Source organism: Chelon labrosus, assembly GCF_963514085.1.
Source record: "Chelon labrosus genome assembly, chromosome: 22".
In the NCBI taxonomy this organism is placed as follows: domain Eukaryota; kingdom Metazoa; phylum Chordata; class Actinopteri; order Mugiliformes; family Mugilidae; genus Chelon; species Chelon labrosus.
The window spans coordinates 20,808,638-20,826,452 of NC_140355.1; the positions used below are offsets into that span (position 1 = coordinate 20,808,638).

General features: G+C 44.0%; 2 protein-coding genes across 2 annotated transcripts in view; one reads left to right on the forward strand and one right to left on the reverse strand.

Moving 5' to 3' along the window:
* Positions 1–676: 676 nt before the first annotated feature.
* Positions 677–3,783, forward strand: LOC311508044 (proteinase-activated receptor 3). The gene is made up of 2 exons (XM_084572661.1): positions 677–845; positions 1,820–3,783. Exons 1-2 carry the CDS (start codon positions 779–781, stop codon positions 2,875–2,877), a joined length of 1,125 nt encoding a protein of 374 aa, XP_084428787.1. The 5' UTR covers positions 677–778; the 3' UTR covers positions 2,878–3,783.
* Positions 3,784–9,771: 5,988 nt separating this feature from the next.
* Positions 9,772–17,815, reverse strand: part of LOC311507707 (synaptic vesicle glycoprotein 2C-like) — a 28,692-nt gene continuing 20,648 nt past the window's right edge. Inside the window, exons 5-12 of the mRNA XM_084572157.1 lie at positions 16,485–16,574; positions 16,281–16,391; positions 16,099–16,187; positions 14,913–15,077; positions 12,825–12,958; positions 10,731–10,934; positions 10,406–10,565; positions 9,772–10,225 (exon numbers count right to left, since the gene is read on the reverse strand). Coding sequence (XP_084428283.1) covers positions 10,042–10,225; positions 10,406–10,565; positions 10,731–10,934; positions 12,825–12,958; positions 14,913–15,077; positions 16,099–16,187; positions 16,281–16,391; positions 16,485–16,574 — 1,137 coding nt within the window. The 3' untranslated portion in view covers positions 9,772–10,041. The remainder of the gene's footprint in view (positions 10,226–10,405; positions 10,566–10,730; positions 10,935–12,824; positions 12,959–14,912; positions 15,078–16,098; positions 16,188–16,280; positions 16,392–16,484; positions 16,575–17,815) is intronic.

The following is a 17,815-nucleotide window of genomic DNA, read 5'->3' on the forward strand; positions in this document are numbered from 1 at the left end:
AAGATGTAAACAAGGTCAGGCAGGTCACGGTCTTATAACTTAAAGTGAAGGCAGCTAAAAAAATATGGAAAGAGCACTTTAACATTTGTGACACAACTGAAGATTAAAGTTTCCTGTGGGCGCCAAACTTTAAAACTTTCTGAGTTGGACACTGGACCACTGAACCTAGAGGGTTTATGGGCTTTGATAAAACACCACAGTGTTAAAAATGAGATGAAAAAGAAGGGGAAGTAAAGACTAAACAAAACTTCCCCATGCTCCGACACGCTTATCATCCTCAGACAGGCATTTCCTACATTAACCACGGGTCCTTTTTCCATGCATTACATCACACCATACATCATATTCCACTGGGGGTTAAAGATAAAAACTCAGAAGGAGGGTGCGGGGGTTTTTCGGGACGGTTCTGTCAAGACCAATCACAGAGCCAGAAACAGATTAAAAAGAGTTATTTTAATAAAACGCCATCTTTTCAGAGCGGTTTGGTAGGTTGTTAAAATAAACAAGTGTGAGACGTGGTCTTGACGCTGCATGTTAAAACAGAAACCGCCACCACACCGCATTCCTGTTCTGCTGTGAGCAGATGTCATGGTTTTTCAACTCTCTCTTCTCGGGGAGGTGTTTCCAGTTTTGAAGACACCCACAGAAGTGAAGTGACACCCCCAGCAGCAGCAGCAGGCAGTCAGACAGTGGTGACACCAGGCAGCAGTGACATGTGAAGCTGGACGGGACCACGGAGACTAGAAGGTTCGATAAGAGATCTGACATTTAAGAAGAAATGGGGAAGGCTCTCCTCCTTTCTCTCGCCCTGGTTCTCCTCGCCAGCGCGACGCTTCAAGATGACAGTAAGAGTTTAAAGTCGTTTAAAGTCGTTTAAAGTGTGGGTTTCGTGTTACTTTAAAGGTCTTGTGAAACATCTGTGGTGATTTACAGCCATGATAAACTGTGGGAAAATGTAAGAAGAGAGGATTTTAAAACTATGTGACACTGAATATACTTGGTGGAAATAGTTTTTTAACAGATGTGAATATATTCTTCTTTTATGGCTATTTGCCTTTAACTCCAAGTGCCTATAGACGCCAGTGAAAATGAGTTAACAAAGGTTTTAATTGCTTAAAATTATTATGAAGTCATTAAGAACTTTAAAAATACTAAATTATACAAAAGTTGCCTTTTTAGCTAAAAAAAACTATAAACTATTAATATATTTCTATTTTTTTTTTTATGTTGTTATATCATATTTGGGATATCTATCTATCTATAGACTCCACGAGGGAAATACAGTTCAGATTCAGAAAACTATATTTGTCCCCGGGGGGCAATTTTGACTTGCAGTAAACAACATTGACCATCTTGAGACGATTCAGTGTTCTGCTGGGAAACTTTTGGACCTGGCATTCATTATGTGGATGTTACTTAGACATGTAGCACCCACCTAGACCAGACCAGGCACCCCCACCCCATAGCAATGACACTTCTCGATCCCCAGCAGGATGCAGCCTGACACAGACACACACACAAAAACACTTTAGGAACAACTAAAAAACACATGAAGAACAGCACAAGGTGTTGACCTGGCCTCCAAATTCACTCGATCCCAAACTGATCAAGTATCTGTGGGATGATCCACAGAGGCCCCTCCCCTCAAAGGCCCCCCCACTAACAACATTCTTGTTGCCAGACACCCCAGGACACCCTCAGAAGGCCCATGTCCATTCTCTGATGAGTCACCAATATTAGAAAGGTGGTCATAATGTTATGCCTGATCGGTGTATTTTGTATTTTGGCTAACTTTTGAATTTTCTTGTTTTTGTTTTAGAGAAAAACAACAACACCGCAAATGACGCTTTCAATCGTCCACATCTCAGAACATTTGTTGGGAGCATATACTCTCTGGATGAGCCTTTGCCAAATGGGACCCAGGCTCCCTTTAATACTTCTCCCTCTCCAGCCCTGAAGTCACTGAGCAACAGCACTGTGGCGTACCTCCAGGGAACCCTGAGCACCCGGGTTATCCCCATTACTTACATGGTGATTGTTACTTTCGGGATTCCCGCCAACGTTGCCATCCTGTGCCTCCTGGCCACCAAAATACGAAAGGTGTCCTCGGCCATCCTCTACTGCAGCCTGGCCGTCTCCGACCTCCTCCTCCTCCTCTCCCTCTTCTTCAAGGCTCACTACCATCTCCATGGAAACAACTGGGTCCTCGGCGAGGCCGCCTGCAGAGTGGTCACGGCCTGTTTCTACGGCAACCTCTACTGCTCGGCCCTGACGCTGGCCTGCATCAGCATGAAGCGCTGCTTCGCCGTCACGTACCCGTTCGCGTACAAGGCCTTCCCCAAGAGGGCGTGCACCGCCTGGGTCAGCCTGGCCGTGTGGGGGCTGTTCGGGGCCGCCATAGTCCCCGAGCTCCTCGTCCAGCAGAGCTACTGGCTCCCTCAGCTGAACCGCACCACCTGCCACGACGTGCTGCCCCTGCTCGGCGACTCCCACAGCTTCCTGCTCTACTACAACGTGATGATCACTATCCTCGGGCTCCTGGTGCCACTGGTGGTCACGGTCGTGTGCTTCGCCCGGATCATCTGCGAGCTCAACCAATCCCACCAAGACTGGACGATGTACATCAGGACCAGCTCTCTGGTGTTTGGCATGTTCGTGGTGTGTTTCACCCCCGCCGGGGTCCTGCACTTGATCCACTACATGCAGCTGTTCGTAGACGGGACAGAAAGCCTGTACATATACTTCAACGTGGCCGTGTGCTTGTGCTGCCTCCACGCCTGTCTGGACCCCTTCCTCTTCTTCCTCATGTCCAGGTCTGCAGGCTCCAAGCTCTACCTCACGATCTCCAAGGGGAAGAGCCTGAGCATTTCCATCTGAAAGGGACCGACCTGTTACCAAAACCTGGTTCTGGATCTAATTTTTGTAGCTGACGAGGAAGGAAAGGGTTAGGGTTTTTGTTTGTTTTTTTTGGGGCTGGAATCCAAAAATTTTACTTTGTGTGTACTTAAAGAAGAACTACTGTTTTTTAGAACCGGGACCTTATTTCTGGCTTAACATACGACCGTTTACTCACCCATATAACTTTGGTGTCATTTTTTGTCATTCGTCAGATATTTAAATCCGCGTATCCATATAGTGGGAGTGATTGGGGCACCGAAAATGCAGCCTCTTAATAATGCACAGCTAACTCCGGACTTAACGGGGATAGCACTAGCGTACGATAACAAAATATTGGTGAAATGAACGAGTTTCACGGCAGATAACACGTTATTTAGAGAGGATGGGTTTCGGTGCCCCATTCACTCCCACTATATGGATATAAATAAATCTAAATATCGTCCGAATGACTCCAAATGACACCAAAGTTATATGGGTGAGTAACTGATCGTATTTTACGCCAGAAATAAGATCCAGGTCTTTAATGTTTTTAACGTAGCATTTATTTTGTATTTTTGAAAGCATATGTTTTAATATTTAGATTTTGAGTTTTTTTAGAAACAGTTATACAACAAATAATAATATAAATCTAACTCCATATACTTGATAATATATATAATGTGAAGTAGACTCGTGTATATAGAGCTGTACGCTGCCTGCTGATTAAACTTAAATCCGTCTTGCCTATTTTATTCTTCACGTCTGCGTCTGTACTCACAACATACAATAACTGAAATCTATTCTGCTCATTTCCGAATTCAGAGCTTCCTGTCTTCACTTCCCATAGAAACAAAGCCTTTCCCCTATTAAGAGGCTTTTTTTTTGGTGCCCCATTCACTCGCACTATATGGATATAAATAAATCTAAATATCGTCCGAACGACTCCAAATGACACCAAAGTTATAAGGGTGAGTAAATGTCGTATTTTATGCCAGAAATAAGGTCCAGGATGTAAAAAACAGTAGCTCCCCTTTAATGTTTTTAATTACTTCTGCGTCTACACTCACAACATACAGTAATTTAAATCTATTCTGCTCATTTCCGAATTCAGAGCTTCCTGTCTTCACTTCACAAAACAAAGCCTTTCCCCTCCTCTCACCCTCTGCATACACCCCGTCAGGGAGTTGGCATTTCCTGCCACCCGTCCTGTGAGAGGATGTACAGTGATGCGCACCACACCCCAGCATGACACCAGATTATTTAGATTACACATGGGGACAAAAAAGAAAAAGCACCCAATAAGTTCTTCATTCTTCAAGCTTAAAATCTAAAGGGGAAGTTTGTTATAGGAAATGAGCATTTTCTATAATGTTTAAAAAATAAACCTGGTTTTATCTTTGCCAAGAATCATCTGACCTTAAAGGGGAACTCCGGCGCAAAATGAACCTGGGGTTAATAACACATGTACCGAGCTCCACCGTTCTCTGGTATTTGTTTTCATGCATTTGTTTTGTTAGTCAAATGTGACCAGTTTTCTTGCAAACCGCTATTTAGCGTATAACGCTAGCCTTCGGGGCACACCGACACATAAAAAGAAATCGCTATTTCTATACCACTAACAAGGCTCACAATATCACCACACTTACACGGTAGCATAACTAGGGTCTCTACATGTAAACCGAAGCACTGAGAACTTTGCAAGTATACAGGCAGTTTATTAAAAAAGGAATACAGTACCGTTCGCGTCCGGCTCGCATATCCAGGCGGGCGCCATCTTGGGGAAACTGAACTGTCTGTTGCCGGAAGAAAGCACTGAGAGCACTGAACGAAGAGAGTTCAGTTTCCCCAAGATGGCGCCCGCCTGGATATGCGAGCCGGACGCGAACGGTACTGTATTCCTTTTTTAATAAACTGCCTGTATATATATATAAATAGCGGTTTGTAAGAAAACTGGTCATTTGACTAACAAAACAAATGCATGAAAACAAATACCAGAGAACGGTCGAACTCGGTACACATGTGTTATTAACCCCAGGTTCATTTTGCGCCGGAGTTCCCCTTTAAAGTGACTTCTGTTCTATTTATAGGTGCGCTTGCGTACAGCAGGTGTCACTTCCTTTCGAATGTTTAGAGCCAAGTGTGAGAACAATACAACACATGTATGCCCTGCGCGCTGAACTTTCCTCCGTTTTTTATACACCCACTCAAGTTTGTGTTTGCTGCGGCTCGGCCGGCTCTGGCTTCTCCTGGAGCTGACGCTAACGCTAGCAGACGCATTGTTTCATCCTGCAGGTGTGACGCGCTGCAGCCGCAGGTCGGTGAAGGCTGCGGAAAACTTCCCCAGTGACCAGTTTAGCATTAGTGTAAAAGTAGAAAGAAAGTGAAATGCTCGACTCGACGCCACTTTTGAAGCGTTTGCGTTTTACATTGTCACTGAACCCAGGTGGTTCAATCTTTAATCATCCAGGAATTTCGTCCCCACGTTCAGTTTCATCACTTTTGAGCAAGTTGGTGCAATTCTCTTTTTCCAGTTAAGTTGAGTAACATCAGTGCTTGTGCCTGCAGGCGTGTTCTGGTTCACACGACATGCATCACAGTTGCCCGGCAGGATCTGAATCAGAAACTTAAGAAAAACATTTCATCAATAATCTGGTGTCCTCTCTGACAGCTCCAGTTGTGACTCATTGGAGAATGGACGTGAGGCTTCTGAGGGTGTCCTGTGGTGTCTGGGAACACAATGTTAGTGTTGGGGGCCAGGTCAACACCTTGTGCTGTTCTTCATGTTTTTTTTTAGTTTTTCCTAAAGCGTTTTTGTGGCTGCATCCTGCTGGGGATGGCTGCTGCCATCAAGGAGTGTCATTGCTATGGGGTGGGGGTGCCTGGTCTGGTCTAGGTGGGTGCTACATGTCTCAGTAACATCCACACCAATGAATGCCAGGTCCAGAAGTTTCCCATCAGAAAGTTGAATTGTCACAAGATGGTCGATGTTATTCACTTCTCCTGTCGGTGGTCATAATGTTGCGGCTGCTGTTCTTCTGTAATTTCTTTCCCTACACCAGCACATATGTATAATTGGCGCCCTCTGCTGGTAGAAGTGAACACAGACACATTTAAACCAAACCATCACAGCTGTTCAAATGAAACTCTTTATTCATCAGTATGTAGACACCAGCATTCACTTGAGCCTTTTCTTATCAAAATAAATCATATCAAGGGCAGGTAATTGTTTTTTTGTTAGTTTTTTTCTTTAAACACACGTATAATCTGACAGCAGAGGTTTTCAAATCTGCGATGATTAATCGAGCTGGAGCCTCCTCCCACCGGCGGCGGCAGAGTTGACCACCTCTGCTGCTGGGTAACACCTTACAGTACATACAGTCATCTCAACCACTAGCATGCCCTTTCACAATGACCCGGGAGTCAACGCGGTATAACGAACACCTGTCCACAACAAATCTGACGACATGTGAGAATGGTACATTCACCTTTTTGACCCGGGGATCACATCCGTTAGCCCTCCCCACCACCCGCGGGGCCAACAGCGAAGACATGGGAAGAAGCACACACACGAAACAGAGAGAGGGACTTCACCGACAAACATGCAGGATTTCATTTTGGAAACAGTGATGTTTGCAGAGGAGCCGACGGACAGAGACAGAGCACCAAACACAGGAAAGCGGATCAGTCGTAAAAAAAATTCTTTGAAAGGAGAACGCCCCACGCAGGAGGTCATATCACATCAAAATAAGAGATGCACGAGAAGCGGAAACGTCACAGGGTCATCAAAGCTGACCAGAAGAATGATTAAAAGGACTTTTCCTATCATATCAGACTGCAGTTTGTTAACAACTTGATGCATTTTTGCAGCAGCAGCAATACAATTTGTTAAGAGGTTTAGAGGAGTCTGTTTACCCAAGTCACACACAAAAAAAAAAAAAAAACGGTTTATTTTTTTTGGCTTATCTAATAATGTAGACGGTTTTGGTTTTATATCTGCGTAAATATCTGCGTATGAATGTGCATTGTTTCTGGGTAATGCACAGGATCTTAGTACAGCGGTAGAAGCCTTTAGGCGTCAGTAGCACTGATAACTCACTCAGCGGGCCCCTAAACGTGCCTACTCGTCGACTTGTGGTCAGGACGTGGGAAATAGCTCGCTAATCTCTTAGATGCAGACAGTTGCATAACAGGGGTCCTCTCACGACTAAACTGCAGCGAGCTAACGATCAGATGACTAATTTCCTTTTTCCTCTGACATCTGTGAAGGTTCTCAGTCGTCCAGATCATGGTAGACCCTAAAGAGAGGCAACTGGACTTCTTTCATCCGAGACTTGCTTGACGTTGTTAAACGACCAGAACTCAAAGGTTTCTGGTCGTTAACAGACACAAGTCGAGAGACGTTCCTGTTTAAACCTCAACTCCTCATCAGCCCTTTAGAACTGAAGAAGATAATTGAATAAATTGATAAAAGAAACTTAGTCCTGCTGTAGAAAAACTCATCTTTCAGTGACAGATAACTCCATCGTATTCATTCTTATATTTATATTTATTTCTGTCTGTATTTCTTGTACATTTGTACGTATGCAAATCTTGTCAATTTTAATTTAATTTAATTTATTTTTATTTTTTATTTTATTTTTTAAATTTATTTTATTTTATTTTTTATTTTATTTATTTGATTGTATTTTATTTTTGTTTTAATTTAATTTAATTTAATTTATTTTATTTTTATTTTTTTATTTTATTTTTCATTTTATTTTTTAAATTTATTTTATTTTTTATTTAATTTAATTGATTTTATTGTATTTTATTTTTTTGTTTTAATTTAATTTGATTTAATTTAATTTAATTTTGTGCAATTGAGCTACTGGGACCAAGCAATTTCCCTTGTGGATCAATAAGATCTATCCAAGTCTACTCTAAGTCCAGTTGCCTTTATTTATAACGTTCTTTTATTTTCCTCTGACATTTTATAAAACTGAAAACTGAGTTCCAATAGATTTAGCTAGAATACGCTAACATGCTGTATTCGTTAAGCTAATGTAGTGGTTTAAAGTGTCCGGTCGTAGATGTTGCCTCTCAGCTTCAACTCCACCTTCCACCTAGGATGTAAAGTTACTAACTGGACTGAAAGCAATGACTTGGGGAGAGATATTATTCTTTGCCTGGATATTTGTTGTAATTATTTGGACGGTATAATTGCTGGCTACACTAAAAGGCATTAAAAATTGGACGTTGCCCCCAGTAACAATGACCAACATCATGAAATGACAGCAGATGGGTTCCCAGATTGGAGATGTTTTAGCTGGTGACTGAAACCAGTCTCTGCTTTACTTTCATGTGTTTTGCTAAATTAGCACGTTTTCATGCTAAACTAAAATAGCATTAGGCTAATGCTATCATAGCTGGGCTAGGCTCCAGCCCTACCCCCTGCTCCGCGACCCTTCACAGGATAAGCAGATACAGAAGATGAATGAATGAATGAATAATGCTGTCATTGCGTCATGTTAGCATATTAGCATATTAGCTGTTAGCAACATGTCTGCATTGAGGCCTGAAATCGTTTTAAACCAAAACTCTCCATATGGCTAGGAGAAACGTTTCCTGGGACTTGGGTGAACAGACCCTTTACACATGGCTTTTAATTTCAATTTATTACATGAATCCAAACCTATTTTAACGTTATTTCCTTGGTATCGCACTAAAACATGAAACAAAAATGGTTTCCTGTAAGAGAAACACACACGCACACACTCATACATACATACGCTGCAGTATCAAGAGATAAGGGACCAACAAAATAAATAAACAGCAATACAGAGCAGCAAAGCTTCCAGCAAGGTTTGGAAGAAGAGATGGAGAGAGAAAGAGAGAGAGAGAGAGAGAGAGAGAGAGAGAGGCACGACATTTCAGAAAGGCCTTTGAGTTTTTGGAGGGAACAGCAGCAGCAGCAAGGCAGGAGGAGATAAACGGGACAAGACAAGCAGGACAATGAGACGGATAAAAGGGGAGAAAACAAAAAAGGAGGGGAAAAAGCATATTCGGATACCATCAGAAGTTTCCTGCAGTATAAATTCTTCTCGACAGATCAAGTTGCAACGGAGAGCAAAGCCCTTCACTAGACGAATACAGACACGAGAGAAGAAGAGGAAGAGGAGGAGGAGGGAGGGACGGAGGAAGCATTCAGACAAAAAAAGGATTCCAATCCCAAAAGTCTCTTACTGTAAAAAGCAGAAAATGTAAACTTCTTTTCACGTTAGAAATGTAGCTGCTGAAGTTTTGACTAAACTACTGTATCGTTATCGATTCTTTATTTTATTTTTTTCCCCTATGGCCTCGTCATTTTTGCAAATTGCGGCAAAAGGCTTAAATATCGTCAACCTTTAGTGGAATAGTGACGGAAGGGTTTAGACCGGTGCAGCTGCAAATGAATTAATAAATAATAAAAATACACATATTAGCTTTTTCTTTCTGAGCAAGGCGTCTTAACCATAGCCTAAATACGAAGCAGCGGTAAAGCTAGCTGTTTAGCTTAGCTTAGCTTAGCATAGCATAGATGGTCACATTCTTGCACAAACCTAAGTATAAAAACAACATGATGTGGGTTTAAGGACATTACTTACTGCTTGATCCCTTTCAGGAGCTAGCAAAGCTGGCTACATCCGCATTTATGCTAAGCTAACTGGTGGTAGCTTCAAATAAGCGTAGCTCCTAAAACATTAAAAACTATTTCCTTTTAATCTGAGCTTAGACAGAGGACGGGATTCGAAAAAAAAAGGTTGTTGGAAGTCCAAGCCTTTTGCAGCTTTGCTCGTGCATTAGTGAGTTGCATGTGTGAAACAGCCCATGGTATTAAACGAGCTGTTGATTTACAGAGAGTTTCGGTCGCCGCTCGTAATCCCCTGGCACGTTTGTAGCGTCTGATATTCCAAATTAGCCTCCTCTGTACATCCACAGCTCAGTAAAACTGCATTTCGCTGTAATTTACAAGGTATTTGACTCAGAAGTATCAGAATAGTCGTTGTCTGCCGTGTGTTTGTTTGCTCGTTTGGTCAATAATTCATCAAATAATAAATTTCCAGCGACATCCTAATAAATCCTACTCCATAAACGAGTCGTTTGTCAGTGCACTGAGTAAATACCTGGTAAACAACACACTGAGGTTTACATGAGGACATTGGCTCGCGTGTCTGGCAGTCGGAGCCCCACCAGCCCGCCGCCAACCAACACGGCCGACGCCAGCAGGATGGGAATGGCCTTGGTGATGCCAACCAGCGAGCCAAAGATCAGGTTGCCCAGCACGGCCGCCAGCTTACACATGGCGTTACAGAAGCCAAATCCTGTGCCCCTGAGGAAAAAGGAAGACGCGGAGGTGTCAGAAATGTACAGAGGATAATTTGCATTCACTATATGACACTTTCACTAACGAAGAGCGTGATTTTATGTTTCAGTTTTGGTCCTCAGGCTATTGCCAGACTAGTTGCACCCCTATTTGATGCATCCGTCTCCAGCTGAGTGCAGCCCTCACCTCCTGTCCGTCGGGTACAGCTCAGCGGTGACCACGTCCAGTGAGTTCCAGGCAGAGATGCTGAGGCCGTTGTAGAGACAGAGCATGAAGATCATCATCGATTCGCTGGTGCCAAACCACAGGAAGAAGCAGCTGATGCCCGACAGCACCATGGAGCCTCCTGCAGGACACAAAATTTACGTCTCAGGTACGTCAGCGGAGGTTGCCAAAGACGCAAAGGCCAACCTCACAAGACACCGAGACATTTTGCAAAAGGAGGAAGGGCTGCTATTAATATCCCAAAACAAAAGAAAAAGAAAAAGTCAGAGGGGACGCGACGTCATACCTAACATGCTGAGGCGCCCTATTTTGTCCATGAGGAGGGCAGACACGATGTTGCCGGGCAGCACGGCCAGCGTTCCCAGGAAGTTGACAAAGTAGACCCAGTAGGCGCTGTAGTCGTCGTCGAACGTCATCTGACAGCCCGTCTTGTTGTGGTGGAAGGAGCTGTTGATGATCCTGGAGTTTGTTAGCTTGGTGTCGTCAATATCTGGAGACAAGGACAAGAGACCAGAGACAAGAGGGAAGGTTTCAATTAGGATTACAATCAAAACGTCGTACTGCGTCTACCGGCTGCTGACTGTCTGGGACACATTACAACTGTACCTTCAACACCTTGAACCTTAGAGGTATTTATTTATTTATATGATTTTTATTGGTAGTTGTTTTTTATGTGAGGATACAGAAAACACATGCACATCTTTATTAAAGTCAAACAGTGTATGGTTGTTTTAATTTATACTTCCAATCCAGTAGAATATGACATTTGAGTCAAATAAAACCCAACGGAAAGACGATTTGGGCTCAAAATCGTAACATTATGACCATCTTCCTAATATTGTGTAGGTCTCCCTTGTGGTGACTAATCAGAGAATGGACATGGGCCTTCTGAGGGTGTCCTGTGGTGTTGTTGTTAGTGAGGGGGGGCTTTGAGGGGAGGGGCCTCTGTGGATCATCCCACAGATACTTGATCAGTTTGGGATCTAGTGAATTTGGCCAGGTCAACTGTATTTCATGTTTTTTGAGTTGTTCCTAAACCTTTTTTGTGGTTGCATCCTGCTGGGATGGCTGCTGCCATCAAGGTGTGTCATTGCTATGGGGTGGAGGTGCCTGGTCTGGTCTAGGTGGGTGCTACATGTCTAAGTAACATCCACACTGAATGAATGAATGCCAGGTCCAAAAGTTTCCCAGCAGAACATTGAACCGTCACAAGATGGTCAATGTTACTTACTTCTCCTGTCGGTGGTCATAATCTTGTGGCTGATCAGTGTGTATATATACATATATAGCCACTGGACCTAAACATGTAATTTTAACGCTTTAGTCTTTGTATAAACTGAACAATCAAGAAATTAGCTGATTCCACTTGTGTCCCGTCTTTATGCTAAGCTAAGCTAACTAGCTCCTAGCTCTGATCACTCTCTACATCCAGCTACCTGCAAGAAAACAAGTGCATTTCCTTAAACGTTTAATTTCCATGACACTTTCTAACCCTACTCGACTCTAGGATACTGACATACTTGCATGTCCAACTACCCTGTAACGTTCTCTAAATGCCGTATTAATAAACTGAGCTGTCTTCCCCTCCCTCCCTGTCTCTCCTAGTTTCTCTTCCTCCCCCGCTCTCTAGAGACACATTGCCGGGGGCAAAGAGACTTCATTTCCCACGGGGCGTCGCCAGCAAACCTGACGTGCCCTTACAGTCTCTGTGTTCAGCGTTTTCCCGCGTGCAGGAAGGGAACCGTTCTTTCCAGAACCCCGCGCTCCCGCATTCCCACAAGGTCTGATTCAGCTCCTGTTCGCCTGAAAACGCCTCTGCTGCTTTTTTCTTCCTTTCTCTTTCTGCTCGCGCCTTTGTCTGACGCAAAACGACTGGATTGCAGTTTTTGTAACACAGGCAGGATACAATTTGATACGGATGCAGGTTTAAATTTCTTTATTGCAACTAAATATTCTGCAATTGAAAAAGACAACTCTTACTTTGAGACGTTAAAATAAAACTCAGAGAATCATGCACACAGAAAAGCATCACTCCAGGAGCCTTTGTGTGTTTGGTAAACTGCTCTGCAGCTGATCATGCATCACATTTTTTTGTTAAATCCAACCACTGATAGTTGAGAAAAGCAATCTGTGCTGGGGCGGAGGGGCTAAGCAGTAATTCAGTGACACAAAGCAAAGCCATAAATGCTCAGAGTCATTGTTCCTCCTCAGAGCCAGAGGCCTGGGCCAAAATGAAACTGTCAGGCAGAGAGACAGAGCCAAGACGTATGTTTGAGGCACCTACAGTGTAATAGGATTTTTCTCCTGGGCTGGAAGGAAGGAAGGAAACCCCTCAGATCAGTTCCTGAATGTGAATGTGAGCGAACGTCCTCAGACTCACCCGTGTTGAAGAAGAAGGAGTCTACAAAGGTGCAGTTTTTGAAGGAGGATCCCACCGAGGAGACGTCCTCGAAGTAGCAGTTGAGGAAGGATGAGTCGATGAACGTGACGGCCTTGATCTTCATGCTGATGAACCTGGGGAGAGATGGAGGGAGGGAGGGAAGGTTACTGGAAGAAGGATTAACTGATTTCTGAATGCTTAAGGTTCTTTTAGGATACTGCGGGACATAGACACCGCAACCTACGTACGTAGCCTACGTTGGTGCGCTCGTCAGTCTGTGTTTTTGTTTCTACTTCCTGCTTCACTTTCAACAATGGCCACTAAAACTTTTGCAGAAATTTCGCCAAAGACGAATCGTAGCCTTTCCTCCGTGTGTTCCATCTTTTTTGATCCAAAACAATCGATTTGAACATTTTTTGGAGATGGAGAAGCAGCCGGAAATACTAAAGCGGAAACAAGCTACTACCAAGCGGACCAATCACAGCTCTAGCGGTCTGCATTGCTGCAGCGCGTAGCTACATTTCTGGGGAGGCGGACGTCGGGCTACGTCGTCGGGGTCTGAGATGTCGCCGTAGCTTTGCCGTCAGATTGATGCAGAAGCCTAAACCGCCTAGAAGTCGCCATTTTATCAGGATGCACAGCAAAGGAAAGGAAAGTTCTGCACGAAACCTCACGGTGCAAAATAAATTTAGATCTCCAGAGCTGAGCTGGTTAAATTTAATCTTACTGTAAGCGTCGTGGGTATAGAGTGTACTCTTTAGGAAAAACAGACACAGGAGCTCTTTCTCATAACTTTTTAGTGCCGACCGTTTTCATCCCAAACCAACCACACCAACAAAAAAAACCCTTCTCCTTCCGGTTTCCGCCCCAAAACAAAAAAAAAACGGAAGTCACTCTTCTTCTCTGATCTTTAGCCACATACGTGTACATAACGCATGAGCACGAAATAAAACAAAATATATTAACCAATTATCTCCAAATTACACAACTGAACTGTCGTTAAATAATGTCTTACATTACTCCAGCGTTTCCGCCGAAAAACCTTGAGCCTGAAACCCCCAGAGAAAGAACTGAGGCGACAGTTTCAAGAGAAAATCTGGAAGAAATGCAGCATGTCTACCGGGACAAGGCTCGTCAGTTGGGTGATCTGTTGCACGTCGCCGTGCACAGCGTCTTGATTTCATCTGTTAAAAAACGCCGCCTGGTCTGCAGCGAGAACAAGGAGAAGAAGGAAAGCAGCGTATCAGTGCGTCCTTTGTGAAAGTGAGAGAAAACCAGACGAGTGTATGGGTGAAAGAGAGAGAGAGAGAGAGAGAGAGAGAGAGAGAGAGAGAGAGAGAGAGAGAGAGAGAGAGAGAGAGACAGAAAGAGAGATAAAGGTTCTAATTTCCTGGTGGTGGTTGGAGATAAAGGTGGCAGGATTAATATCACCTGCAGTGGTGTGTTGTTTACGGGGATGACGAATAGCAGCGCTGTCCCACAACGGGACAAGCGGCTTTAACCACGGAACTCAGATCACAGTGAGTCACACCACGGCTGGTTTGAATCATCATCTTCAGCTTTAATTCACGTGACTGTGATGGCCATAGAGTAACTGAGAAATAGTTACAGTTTGGGGTTTTGAGTGTTTCCTGTTTCTAATTTGTAACCTCCTTCCTTGGTGTTCCTTGTCCTGCTTTACTTCTTGCGTTGCCCCCCCCCTTGTGTGCTCCACCCTTACTAGTACCCCTCCGCCCAGGGGTATACACACTGATCAGCCATAATATTATGACCACTGACTGGAGAAGTAAATAACATCGACCATCCTGGGACGATTCAGTGTTCTTCTGGACCTGGCATTCATTTGTGTGGATTTTACTTAGACTGGATTTTACCCCCCCCACACACACACACACCCCCCGCCTTTCCTGTCCGTTATATTTCCCCCTGTGCTGTTACCCCTGTTGTTGTTTCCCATCATTTCAAGTCAGCGTTTTTTGTTCACCAGTTTTTGTTTTGTCTCCGTGTTTTTGTCCCTGCAGCGCCTTTTGTTCTTGTGTTTTTTAATAAGTTGTCTCTGAATTCTCTCTCCGTCGCTTCACAACGTACCTGTCATTGAGAAACATCCCGTTCCTGTGGATCTGGTTCTCCAGGGTGAAGTTGAAGGTGAAGTCCTCGATGCGCTCGTTGTTGTGGATCTTCACTCTGGAGGCGTACTCGTCGGCCTGGAGGTGCTTGATGACGTCCGGGAACCACACCGAGAGCCCGTAGTACCTGCACACGACAGCGGCGTCAGTGGTGGATAGCGTTACACGTGTTGCACCGATGGAGGGGGCCCGTTGCAGGTAACACGACGAGGGCACAGTATCCTGAACCAGGACGGACGATGGAGGACGCAGCGTTTCCAAAAGGGATCTTGAGCTGTGTTGTATTTGTTGGTGTTTTTCTCTCTTACCTTGTTGCAAACTCCTAGATTATAGTCCTGCACAAATATATAAATAATCTGAAGTTTTTTAATGGTATTCATGTGATTTACAAACGGATTTTCAAAGTTTCAAACTGCTGGAGAATAAACTGCTGCACAAAACAGTTTAGACGTTACACAGACGGCCGATTGTACAAATAACTCTAAAGAAATGTGTGAACTAAGATATATCAGCCCCAAGACTGGGTTTTACACCAATTCACAAATCTAAAAGGAATCATATTTGTAGCTACTGCAGGAATAAAGATCATATTTCTTCAAAGGCCAGAGCCAGGACGCTTTCATGATGCTTTCTCCACATTTAAACGATCTGTAATTGGGCTCCCAACTGTGCAGATGCTCGTCGGATCATTACAGCGCAAAGTCTGAAGTGAGAGTGTCTGCAGAGTCTCTGTAAATGTCCGTATATATAAAATCAAACTCAGGAGTGCACGGGTCAGAGAAATGACACATCTGCTCACGGTGTAATTGGCTGTGAAAAGACTTAGGATGGCGTCAGAGGAGAGTCGGCTTAAAAAGAAAAGACTCTTGGGTGCCTTTCTGCGGGCACAAGCAATAAGAGATAAGATAAAGAAATTAGTGCTGAAAATTAAGATGCGGTGATAAAAGATAAACGGAGGCATTAAAGACACGACTTGGCACGAAACTCGATCTAATCTGACCTCATCAGGAGATCACCCACCTCACCGCTAAGAACTTTACAGCAAAGTGGTGACTCAGGTATCCCAGATATCACCCGGGGCAACACGCAGCATCATTTAACGTGACTGAGTCGTGCAAGAATAACACAGGGAAGAGTGGACGTCTCACCCGAAAGACAGAGTGAACCAGACTGCAGCCAGTTTTATGGTGTTGTCTCTCACTGGGTAGTTGAAGCATCTCATAAACGTCAACCAGATCTATTAGAAAAGATTAAAGAGATGAATTTAGATCATAGCAAGTTTGAAACGAACTGCGGCGAGACTAACAAAAAAATAAAAGCTGCGTCTCACTCCTCTGAGCTCATTCTTGATCTTGAAGAGGACCTTGAGCACCGGGTTGGCCGACTCGTTCTGCATCTCCACCAGCTCGTCCAGCTGTTTGGGGATTTTGATGCGGTTCACCTGCAGTGGGGGGGGAGACACCGGGCCGTCACAGACCTGCAGCAGAGAACTAAAAGGGACCGGGGCGAGGCGCGGAGGCCCGAGCGTACTCACCGTGAAGACTCTCTCGGGCTCCCCGCGGGCGCGCATGTTGGTGTCGTGGATGTGTTTGAGCACCATCCAGGCCTCGTCGTGTTTGCCCATCTAGGAGACAGTTCAGTTCGACAGGTCATCGTCACGGCTACAGTCATCCTGGTCCTATTTAAGGGCCCTCTATCTATGCTTCCCATTTGACCCCAGTTTGAGAATTACAACACTGTGAGTTAGCTGTGTGCCGTTTTAGCCTCGATGTATTTGCATTGGAGATAATTAGCACAATTAAATATATGCAGAATTAGCTACAAGCTGTTTGCAGTGCACTCATGGATGCACAGATAATAGTCATCTGAACAGAACTTAAAAACAGGATTATTAGAAAGTTCTGCTTTTCACAAGCTTTTTATTTATTTTTTTTAATTATTAGCAGATTTATATTGTTCATTTATTGGTAATGGATGCCAAAGACAATTATACCTTAAAAGTGAAAGTTTCATTAGAATTTACGAACAGTTAATGGCGACTAGAGCGTTTGTTGAGAAGCATATGTCGTATAAACTGTTATAAACTGTCTGATTGGTTGGAGGACTATGATAGGTGTCCTGTTAACTGTATATTCTTTACACGAGTTCCTGGTACAACTGGAACCAGACTGGCATTAAAAAAACAACAACAAAGGTAGTGAATAAAGGAGATTGGTGATTTTCTTTGTTATAAAACTGTTGTCTCTGATCTGTGTCCCTGTTTCTCCCTAATTAAGCAGAGTTTATGCCTCTGCAGGACATACGTAACCTACGTACGTAGCCTACGTTGGTGCGAGTAGTTTATACTTGTGCCCTCGTCAGTCTGGCTCACTCTGCAACAACTCCACCCAAACACTAGTTGGCGCTGTGTCTTTTTTGCCATCTGGGTTAATTTTTGTTTCTACTTCCTGCTTCACTTTCAACAATGGCGAATGAAACTTCCGCTGAAATTTTGCCGAAGATTAGTCGTACAAATGTTTGTGTCTCCGAACCTCCTCAGTTAACCTTTTCCTCAATATGTTCCATCTTTATTGAATCAAAACACTAAATTAGAAAATTGCGGAGATGGAGAAGCAGCTGGAAATACTAAAGTGGAAGCACGTTGCTACCAAGCGGACCAATCACCGTGGCACGTAGTTACATTTCTGGGGAGGTGTGTGTCAGGCTACGGCGCTAGGGTATGTGTAGGCTCTGCGTAGGTGTCTGCGTTGTCACCGTAGCCTCTGCATCAACTTAACGCAGAAGTATAAACCGCCTGGTGGCTGTCCGACTGCAGACGCACCTGATCCCCACGCCCTCATCTGAATCACTTCAAATACTGGAGTT